This window comes from Salmo trutta, chromosome 2 (genome assembly GCF_901001165.1).
Source record: "Salmo trutta chromosome 2, fSalTru1.1, whole genome shotgun sequence".
Taxonomy (NCBI): Eukaryota; Metazoa; Chordata; class Actinopteri; order Salmoniformes; family Salmonidae; genus Salmo; species Salmo trutta.
The window spans coordinates 52,651,390-52,663,524 of NC_042958.1; the positions used below are offsets into that span (position 1 = coordinate 52,651,390).

General features: G+C 41.0%; 1 protein-coding gene across 4 annotated transcripts in view; it reads left to right on the forward strand.

Moving 5' to 3' along the window:
* LOC115156999 (protocadherin-15) overlaps positions 1-12,135 on the forward strand; it is a 329,145-nt gene that overhangs the window by 190,312 nt on the left and 126,698 nt on the right. For all 4 annotated transcript variants that reach the window (XR_003868374.1, XM_029704842.1, XM_029704851.1 and 1 more), the window contains exons 16-18: positions 1,181-1,313; positions 2,576-2,655; positions 6,644-6,737. Coding sequence is in view for 3 of the 4 variants with exons in the window: in XM_029704842.1 (XP_029560702.1) it covers positions 1,181-1,313; positions 2,576-2,655; positions 6,644-6,737 (307 nt within the window). In the remaining variant the exon portion in view is untranslated. The remainder of the gene's footprint in view (positions 1-1,180; positions 1,314-2,575; positions 2,656-6,643; positions 6,738-12,135) is intronic.

Below are 12,135 nucleotides of genomic sequence, written 5' to 3' on the forward strand. Positions count from 1 at the left end.
ATTGCCCCAGTGGAAAAAAGTCTTCAAATAACCAGTCTTCAAATAACCAGTCTTCAAATAACCAGTCTTAAAAGTCCCTCATATGTTTCTCTAAAATTTACTTGCTGTAATCATTAAATTATGTTTATTCTGTTCAGGCCCGACTCAGACACTTGGAGCTTAATGTTCTGTACACAACTGTGATTTCACTGACCAGGGATTCAGTCTCTAGTGAAGTACTGTACCATGTTCTGTTATAATCTCCACCCGGCACAGCCAGAAGAGGACTGGCCACCCCTCATATCCTGGTTCCTCTCTATGTTTCTTCCTAGGTTTTGGCCTTTCTAGGGAGTTTTTCCTAGCCACCGTGCTTCTACACCTGCATTGCTTGCTGTTTGGGGTTTTAGGCTGGGTTTCTGTACAGCACTTTGAGATATCAGCTGATGTAAGAAGGGCTATATAAATACATTTGATTTGATGACCTTGCTCAAGGTTAGAGGTTGTTTATTTCAGCTTTTCTAAAACAATCTCAAGATTCTCTCTATATGCTGCAGGATACAGATTATACCAAATACTGGGAGATGATGTATCTCAAACTAATTTACAACTGAAATCTGTCAAGGGGAAAACAGCGCCACAGTTCGCCACTGCACCTTTGTTATTTATTTTGTTTTGTTGATGAAACGGAGGAGAAGAGCATCCAGCATTGTGGTTAAAGAAAGTAGCAGTGCATATGCTGCTGTTCTATAGCACGTGAGGTCAGAGTGAAAAAAAAAATGGTGTTTGTTGTTTGAAGTGACTTCTTTATTGTTGTAATATTGCAAACGGATGTGGCAATTGCACCGACTACGGATTTCAGCTTTAAGTTGGCTAACCTTAACTCTTGTCCAACCTACGTACAGTACCTCCTTGCTTTTTAATCTACAATCATATAGATTTTCTAGCAAACCCCCCGCCCCCCCAACAAACACAAAACAAACACCGACAACAGAACCCTACATCCCACACAGAAATTCTCATAATGTAAACAAAACCGCCTACCGTTTCTGTTTTTCAGAAGTGAAGCTCTTTGTGGACAGTTGAAGTTGATAAAAGTGCTTTTTATTGTTAAAATTAAATCCAACACATTTCAGCCCTCAGCCTTCATCAGGATTTTTTTCACCCAGAATTCATTTCTCCCCATCCTTATCTCCCGTCCCAGGAGCTCCATCACCACCGTGTACATTGAGGTGCTCCCCCCCAACAACCAGAGCCCCCCACGCTTTCCCCGCTTTCTCTACAGCCTGGAGGTCAGCGAGGCCATGAGGATCGGAGCCACACTCCTCAGCCTGCAGGTGAGCACGGGGACAAGGCTTCTTCACAATGCCACACTGTTCTGTAGCACACACTGAGCATACTGTACCCGGATCTGCTTCAGAATCTTACCTGACTATCATTGTCAGGCCACAAGTGTACTCTATACAGCTGAATAGCTCCTAACAATGGCCCCTATTCAGTCTGAGAAGGGACTGAGACAGTTACCAATGTTACAGATTAGTCTGTTTGAGAAGGAATGGGTTAAGCTGTTTATGTAGACCTCTTAGACTGTACACACAAAGAAAATGATGCTTCCTCAAGGGTTCTTTGGGAAGGCTGATGGTTCTATGTGGAACCATAATGGCTCAATGAACCCTTTGAGCTCTTCAATGATTCTGTTCAGTTCACTATTTTTTGTTGTTGCTCTTTTAATGATAACTAAAGTGTAGGGGAGGTGGCTCATTAGACTATTTTGGGGCGTGGTTTGCGCACATCTCTTTTTGTACAACCGTGAGTGAGAGTGTCATTCCAGTTTATGTAATCTGTTGTGTTATGCTGTTACATGTTATGTAAGATTATGGCTTTTATTAGTGTTTTGTGAAATATTTATGTATGTTATTATATCAGTCAGTGGTTCTCATTTCCCTCCTCCGGGACCCCCAGCTGTTCCAGACATAGCTCACTAGATTCAACTTGTTAATTAACACAATAATAACACCTATGGAAGTTTAATAATATTATATGGCTGACCAGAATTAAAAACCCTGTATGGTTCTACAAAAGGATCTCCAAAAAACCTTTCAGATTGAGAAAGATTCTTTATAGAACCATTCTCCATAAAGGTTCCATAAAGAACCATAAAAAAGGGTTCTATGTAGCCCCACAAAGGGTTGCAACCATAGCGGAACCCTTTTTTGGTGCTATATCTTTTTGAATGGTTCTTTATAGAACCTTAGGAAAGGGTTCTTTATAACACCATACAGGTTCCATTTAGAACCTTATGAGCATGGTTCTTTATAGAACCTTCAAAAAAAGGTTCTATATAGCACCAAAAAAAGGTTTCGCTTTGGTAAAAAATGTGTGTACCAAACTATTGTTTGTAATGCGTCAAGTAGAAATGGACTGGATACTGTGTGAAGTAATTTAGTCATTGTGAAATTGGGTTTGATCTCGCCACATTACATTTATGGACTGCGCTATGGATTTAACTTGATGCCTTTTCATTCTGTTGTTTTATTGGAGTCGTAGTGAAAGTAGTGGAATAACGGCAACATGAAGGGGCTTCTCTGTGTTGCTACAGGCAACGGACCGTGAAAGAGACGTCATCACCTACAGCATCCAGAACGGGGATCCCCACCACCTCTTTGAGCTCTCGCAGATGTACGTGAGCTCATTTTAGTCATCAACTACATTACCTATCATAGTAGCGGATTTATCCATGAAACTAATATAAATAATATTTCTCTGTTGCAGAGGAGTCGATTTGGGAAAATGATAGTGTTTTGCCTGGATAAGTGTCTGGAGCTTTTTTCAATACAGATAGTAAACCAAACTGTTCTCTCTGAAACTCTCTACGAGACACTAGGGGCTGGAAATGTAGATAATATTCTCCATAGCATCTTAAATACATAATTAATAAGTAATAAATGAATAAAAACCAAAACAATTCTCTCCCAGTTTGAAAAACAGTCCACATATCAGATTATACATTAGTAGTCTCGAGGTTACCCCTGTGCCTTGGCTTGGAGTAAATCTTTTTTCTTAATTTCAGAGATGAAATTGAAGCCTGCAATAAGATTTGGTGTGATTGTTTATGGAGCACTTTTGTATGGCTAGCAGCGAAGCAACACAGCAAATTCTCAAATGTTAAATCTAACACTGAAAGTGTGGACCAGTATAGACATTGGTTGGAAGACTTATTTCCCAGTGCCTTGCATTTTGAGTGAACTGTGTTTGTTAGTGACAGAGACATCATTGTTGCATTCATCTGTTTTCAGTCCTCTGGACTTCACCAGGTGAGATCCTGAGTGAATATCTTATCATTTAAACGGAATTATTTAACACAACACAATCCAAAACATATTTTGAGGGCCTAAACTATAAACTTAACAATTAACTCTGTAAATGTTGAATTACCACTCATTGGCGTAAAATAACCCCCAGTGTTGGTATTAATAACCAGAGTTGAACCATAATCACGGCCATTATCATATTTCCCAGCATGCTCTATTGCAGGTCAATTTTATTATAATCTCTAGGCTATTTTCAGGAGGCATGGTTTATTAGCGGTGTAGCTTTTATAGAGTTATTTTTGGCCACCCATGACAGTAAATGTCAATCCTGATGATCATATTATAGGGACTTTTCAAGAATGTTCAACTCCACCACCCCCCTCCAACATCAACATATGAGAAAATGTTTTTTATGTTTAGTAGTAAGAAATACAGAGGAAGATAAGTATTTCCAAAAATATAATTGGTGTGCATTGTGTGATTTTAGCCAATTATGAGTTGGCGTTGCCTACTAATTTGTTAAGCAGGGTGGAGCATGTGAAGCCAAGTGCAGACTCAGACGAGGAGACAGGGATAAAGTAAACAAGGTATTTATTGAAAAGCAGGGGGGAGATGGGGTGCAGGCCAGGAGGAGCTCAGGTGGGTAGCAGGGAACCAGGAACTGAGGCTACGGCTGGGGCAAGGGGAGTAGGGGCAAGGGGAATAGGGGCAGGGTAAGCAGATCTAGAGTGGAATCCAAGGAAGCAGTAGAGCGGGGGTCCAGGGCAGGGAAGCAGGACTGACGAGACAGGGACCAGAGTCAGTGCGGACAGAATGAGAGGAGGCTACGAACTAGCAGTGGCAGGGCTGAGTATTTGTAGAGGTCTTGATTATGGAACAGGTTGCAGCTGGTGGGGATCTGCTCTGACTCCAGCACACCTGTCTTCACTCACACAATCAGATACACCCACACAAAGAGAGAGAGAGGGAGAAAGCACTGGGGAAGTTACCAAATGCCTGTAACCCAGCAGTTGGGTCATCCAAATAACCCAGTATTTATTTGTGTAAGCCCTCAAAATAAAGCCTTGTGAAATAATCATTGTATTGTGTTAAGTAGTAAATGTTAACATATTCACTTAGGCTCTCACATGATGAACTCCATAGGACTGAAAATTGATAAATGTAACAACCATATCTCTGTCACTAACAAATCGGGTAACGGGTGGTAACTCTACAATTAACTTGAAAGGCACTCTGGAAAATATGCAAATAAAGTGTTACACTAAGCAGTGTGTTAATTCAACACTGTTCAGTGTCTATACAGATCCACACTTTCAGTGTTCATTTGGCACTTGGGAATTTGCTGTGAAGCCTAGAGCTATCCCTGTGCTCTCTCTTTTCTCTTTGCTCTCTCAATCTCTCTCTTCCCCCCTCCCTCCCCTCTCTCTCTGTTTTCCTCTGCAATAACCAGCACACTGCCATGCAGACATACCTATGTTACCAGAGGCCACTTCAGTCACAGCGCCAAACTCACATTGTCATCAAGCCTCTCCTGTTGCAGACTGTCAAGCCCAGGAAACTGCATACACCACAACTATAGTGTTTTAATAAGCCCCGCGTCTCATCAATAAAGAGGCAAATTAGAACAGTAGGGCACACGACTGGGGAGCTGGGGAGGGGAATGTGCTAAGGCGATCTGGGCGGAGACTGTCTCTTATGGATAGGAGAGGCCCTAGCTCCCCAGTCCCAGAGCAGAAGAGCTCAAATATGTCCCCTTGTAAAGCCCCTAGTAATCGATGCATCCCAATAGATTCACTTGCCTGTCATAACACGTTGTATCCTCATCGTCATACTACTGAGGTAAAATGTGCATATTGATCAGGTTCATCAGAAGAAAGCTATTTCCATCCAACTGATATAGTGATAGGAGTTGATTATTTACAAGACAGCTTTACAAGTGGCTCATTGGATTGCTTTGTATTAGACTTAAAACATCAGAATGTCCAGACTATTACGTGAGCTGTAGAGGTGGTTGAGATCAGAGACCTGCCTGCATCTTGTCGCCAGCTTAGCACCAACAACGGGCAGGCCTTACAGATCATAATCTGTTGAATAACCTCCTCTCTGTGCGGTCTCTTAGTGGGCTTGAGATGATATCTTCTTTAATGCTCTCCTAGTCATTCAGCACTTCAAAACAACACCCTCGTGAATGATGTGCTCTCCCATGCTTGGTCTGAGCACGCTTGTGTTTCCAGCTGCTAATAATCATGATCTTTCATTTCAGCTTGGCGTTATCATCATCCTGTGATGTTTTAGAATGGCAGGATGTGTGTGCGTGTGTGTGTGTCGAAGCAATTCTCTCTATGAATAGCTAATACATATATATGAGAGTTGTGGCGGCAGCAATTGAGATGCCGCTTTGCATTTGTCTATTTAATTTCAACAGGGTTATATCAGTCCACAGTGGTCCTCACAGAACCCTTACACCTCTTAAGATGGGTGTAACTGGCCTCTTAGAAGAGGAAGTGCAGATGTTCTCCTGAATACCGAATTATAAATGACTTCTAATTTCTGAGTAATGCCTGTCTAAAATGATTGCTCGCGAGTAACCATTATAAAACTAGAAGTAGAGGGAAAATCGAGATGCGTGACAGTTCCTCAGGTTGCTGTAAATTCCCCTTGAGTTTGGGCCCCATCTCTGAGAGCTGCAGCAGACAAACAGCCGACAGATGTAAAGCTGACAGCAGAGAATCATCCCATAGATTTAAACACTCAGGGATCAGTGTGTCAGAGGGCTGAAACCACTGCTGTATGCATGCCAAGAATAGCCCACACCAAATTACCTTGAACTGTAAATTCTATACACTCAGTGTTTGTGCTAGGCTAGCTTGCCAAAGTGCCGACGTATAACTGTCCTCTGAGCTTCCATTTTATTCTATTGAGCTGGCTGGTCCACACATAATGCATTTCTGCCCCAGTGTATCAGACGTGCATGTACTTAAATAGCCAGGCTTCTATACCCCCAAGCAAAAAAAAATCTAATATTTTACAAGTACAAAGAATCTGCTTACACTGACAAGGTTGTGATTTTTGGACAGTTGAACCCGTCACAATTGTGATTCAATAATTTCAGCTGAAATGTTCACATTCCCAGTGTCTGAATACAGTCTTTGATGCAATCATTTCTGTCTCCTTTACTTCTTCCATGTTGTTGTATGGGTAATGTTTATCTGTACTCAGACGACCTGAAAACGTTTGGCTCTGCGGGAAGCAGAGTGAGTGGGAATGTTTCACTAAAGCTGCAAATGGACTGTATTGAACCATGTGAGTGTGTTGGTGAAAAAGAACCCCTGGGTCTCTGTCTCTCCTATCCCCAGGTCAGGGCTGTTGGTCCTGAGGAAACCACTGGACAGGGAGACAGAGGATCGCTACACCCTCTTTGTAACTGCCTCAGATGGCCGTCCAGACGGGGTAAGCCTGCCTCAATTGTCCTTCCATCCATCTATTCATTCATCTAAACCTTCATAAATCCTTTCCTTCATCCATTCATGTGTGCTGTCTCATCATCAATACATTTATTGTGTATATTCATCTATTCGATCCATTCAGTTCAGTCTATGGCAGGTTGTATAACTAGCCCTATTCACTGGCCGAAATCTGTCTTGCCTACTACTTACTAATACCACATACTGCATACTATTTAGAACGTACTGTTTAGTAGAATGATTGCAGTAAGCAACAAATATCAACATACTAGACTCCCCCATACTGAGAATGTGTAATCTAATACTAGACTCCCTCATACTGAGAATGTGTCGTCTAATACTAGACTCCCCCATACTGAGAATGTGTAATCTAATACTAGACTCCCCCATACTGAGAATGTATAATATAATACTAGACTCCCCCATACTGAGAATGTGTAATCTAATACTAGACTCCCTCATACTGAGAATGTGTCGTCTAATACTAGACTCCCCCATACTGAGAATGTGTAATCTAATACTAGACTCCCCCATACTGAGAATGTATAATCTATTACAGACTCCCCCATACTGAGAATGTATAATATAATACTACACTCCCCCATACTGAGAATGTATAATCTAATACTAGACTCCCCCATACTGAGAATGTGTAATCTAATACTAGACTCCCCCATACTGAGAATGTGTAATCTAATACTAGACTCCCCCATACTGAGAATGTGTAATCTAATACTAGACTCCCCCATACTGATAATGTATAATCTAATACTAGACTCCCCCATACTGAGAATGTGTAATCTAATACTAGACTCCCCCATACTGAGAATGTATAATCTAAAACTAGACTCCCCCATACTGAGAATGTGTCATCTAATACTAGACTCCCCCATACTGAGAATGTGTCATCTAATACTAGACTCCCCCATACTGAGAATGTGTCATCTAATACTAGACTCCCCCATACTGAGAATGTGTAATCTAATACTAGACTCCCCCATACTGAGAATGTGTCATCTAATACTAGACTCCCCCATACTGAGAATTTATAATCTAATACTAGACTCCCCCATACTGAGAATGTGTCATCTAATACTAGACTCCCCCATACTGAGAATGTGTCGTCTAATACTAGACTCCCCCATACTGAGAATGTGTCGTCTAATACTAGACTCCCCCATACTGAGAATGTGTCATCTAATACTAGACTGACTCCCCCATACTGAGAATGTGTCATCTAATACTAGACTGACTCCCCCATACTGAGAATGTGTCATCTAATACTAGACTCCCCCATACTGAGAATGTGTAATCTAATACTAGACTCCCCCATACTGAGAATGTGTCATCTAATACTAGACTCCCCCATACTGAGAATGTGTCATCTAATACTAGACTCCCCCATACTGAGAATGTGTCATCTAATACTAGACTCCCCCATACTGAGAATGTATAATCTAATACTAGACTCCCCCATACTGAGAATGTGTCATCTAATACTAGACTCCCCCATACTGAGAATGTGTCATCTAATACTAGACTCCCCCATACTGAGAATGTATAATATAATACTACACTCCCCCATACTGAGAATGTATAATCTAATACTAGACTCCCCTATACTGAGAATGTGTCATCTAATACTAGACTCCCCCATACTGAGAATGTGTAATCTAATACTAGACTCCCCCATACTGAGAATGTGTAATCTAATACTAGACTCCCCCATACTGATAATGTATAATCTAATACTAGACTCCCCCATACTGAGAATGTGTAATCTAATACTAGACTCCCCCATACTGAGAATGTATAATCTAATACTAGACTCCCCCATACTGAGAATGTGTCATCTAATACTAGACTCCCCCATACTGAGAATGTGTCATCTAATACTAGACTCCCCCATACTGAGAATGTGTCATCTAATACTAGACTCCCCCATACTGAGAATGTATAATCTAATACTAGACTCCCCCATACTGAGAATGTGTCGTCTAATACTAGACTCCCCCATACTGAGAATGTGTCATCTAATACTAGACTCCCCCATACTGAGAATGTGTCATCTAATACTACACTCCCCCATACTGAGAATGTATAATATAATACTACACTCCCCCATACTGAGAATGTATAATCTAATACTAGACTCCCCTATACTGAGAATGTGTCATCTAATACTAGACTCCCCCATACTGAGAATGTGTAATCTAATACTAGACTCCCCCATACTGAGAATGTGTAATCTAATACTAGACTCCCCCATACTGAGAATGTATAATCTAATACTAGACTCCCCCATACTGAGAATGTGTAATCTAATACTAGACTCCCCCATACTGAGAATGTGTCATCTAATACTAGACTCCCCCATACTGAGAATGTATAATCTAATACTAGACTCCACCATACTGAGAATGTGTCATCTAATTCTAGACTCCCCCATACTGAGAATGTGTCGTCTAATACTAGACTCCCCCATACTGAGAATGTGTCATCTAATACTAGACTCCCCCATACTGAGAATGTGTCGTCTAATACTAGACTCCCCCATACTGAGAATGTGTCATCTAATACTAGACTCCCCCATACTGAGAATGTGTCGTCTAATACTAGACTCCACCATACTGAGAATGTGTCATCTAATACTAGACTCCACCATACTGAGAATGTGTCGTCTAATATTAGACTCCCCCATACTGAGAATGTGTCATCTAATACTAGACTCCACCATACTGAGAATGTGTCGTCTAATACTAGACTCCACCATACTGAGAATGTGTCATCTAATACTAGACTCCACCATACTGAGAATGTGTCGTCTAATACTAGACTCCCCCATACTGAGAATGTGTCGTCTAATACTAGACTCCCCCATACTGAGAATGTATAATCTAATACTAGACTCCACCATACTGAGAATGTGTCATCTAATACTAGACTCCCCCATACTGAGAATGTGTCGTCTAATACTAGACTCCCCCATACTGAGAATGTGTCATCTAATACTAGACTCCACCATACTGAGAATGTGTCGTCTAATACTAGACTCCACCATACTGAGAATGTGTCATCTAATACTAGACTCCCCCATACTGAGAATGTGTCGTCTAATACTAGACTCCCCCATACTGAGAATGTATAATCTAATACTAGACTCCACCATACTGAGAATGTGTCATCTAATACTAGACTCCCCCATACTGAGAATGTGTCGTCTAATACTAGACTCCCCCATACTGAGAATGTGTCGTCTAATACTAGACTCCACCATACTGAGAATGTGTCGTCTAATACTAGACTCCCCCATACTGAGAATGTATAATCTAATACTAGACTCCCCCATACTGAGAATGTGTAATCTAATACTAGACTCCACCATACTGAGAATGTGTCGTCTAATACTAGACTCCCCCATACTGAGAATGTATAATCTAATACTAGACTCCCCCATACTGAGAATGTGTAATCTAATACTAGACTCCCCCATACTGAGAATGTATAATCTAATACTAGACTCCCCCATACTGAGAATGTGTCATCTAATACTAGACTCCCCCATACTGAGAATGTGTCGTCTAATACTAGACTCCCCCATACTGAGAATGTGTAATCTAATGCTAGACTCCCCCATACTGAGAATGTGTCGTCTAATACTAGACTCCCCCATACTGAGAATGTGTAATCTAATACTAGACTCCCCCATACTGAGAATGTGTCGTCTAATACTAGACTCCCCCATACTGAGAATGTGTAATCTAATACTAGACTCCACCATACTGAGAATGTGTCGTCTAATACTAGACTCCACCATACTGAGAATGTGTCATCTAATACTAGACTCCCCCATACTGAGAATGTGTCATCTAATACTAGACTCCCCCATACTGAGAATGTGTCATCTAATACTAGACTCCCCCATACTGAGAATGTGTCATCTAATACTAGACTCCACCATACTGAGAATGTGTCATCTAATACTAGACTCCCCATACTGAGAATGTGTAATCTAATACTAGACTCCCCCATACTGAGAATGTGTTGTCTAATACTAGACTCCCCCATACTGAGAATGTGTAATCTAATACTAGACTCCACCATACTGAGAATGTGTCGTCTAATACTAGACTCCACCATACTGAGAATGTGTCATCTAATACTAGACTCCCTCATACTGAGAATGTGTCATCTAATACTAGACTCCCCCATACTGAGAATGTGTCATCTAATACTAGACTCCCCCATACTGAGAATGTGTCATCTAATACTAGACTCCCCCATACTGAGAATGTGTCGTCTAATACTAGACTCCACCATACTGAGAATGTGTCATCTAATACTAGACTCCCCCATACTGACAATGTGTCGTCTAATACTAGACTCCCCCATACTGAGAATGTGTCATCTAATACTAGACTCCCCCATACTGAGAATGTGTCATCTAATACTAGACTCCCCCATACTGAGAATGTGTCATCTAATACTAGACTCCCCCATACTGAGAATGTGTAATCTAATACTAGACTCCCCCATACTGAGAATGTGTCGTCTAATACTAGACTCCCCCATACTGAGAATGTGTCATCTAATACTAGACTCCCCCATACTGAGAATGTGTCATCTAATACTAGACTCCCCCATACTGAGAATGTGTCATCTAATACTAGACTCCCCCATACTGAGAATGTGTCATCTAATACTAGACTCCCCCATACTGAGAATGTGTCGTCTAATACTAGACTCCCCCATACTGAGAATGTGTCGTCTAATACTAGACTCCCCCATACTGAGAATGTGTCATCTAATACTAGACTCCCCCATACTGAGAATGTGTCATCTAATACTAGACTCCCCCATACTGAGAATGTGTCATCTAATACTAGACTCCCCCATACTGAGAATGTGTCGTCTAATACTAGACTCCCCCATACTGAGAATGTGTCATCTAATGTGTTGCTTCCCGCCATTTGTTCATTTTGATACAGCTCATCCCCTCATCTGATTATCAGCTGTTGTCAAACACACGTGGGACTTAAAATACGATTCTCTTCCTCAACAGCATGCAGTGAATTCTACTAGATAAATAGTCACATTTCATTTGACACACTGACATTTAAAGCAGACTACATTTTAAATATTTCACATACTATAAAACTTTAGATTTCTGCATAGCCAAAATTGGCTTGTATTTAAAACAGTGTTTGAGGTCTCCAGTCCATTGTTTTGATTAGATCCTGGCCAAACAGGAGTAACAGTGATTTATGTATAACAGTACCGGGGGTTATTAGGTGATAATCAGGGTTGATTAAAATGTGGAATATCCGTATTTTGTCATCAATAATTGGCATCTTAAAGGTTGCATACAGTGTTAAGAAAATGGG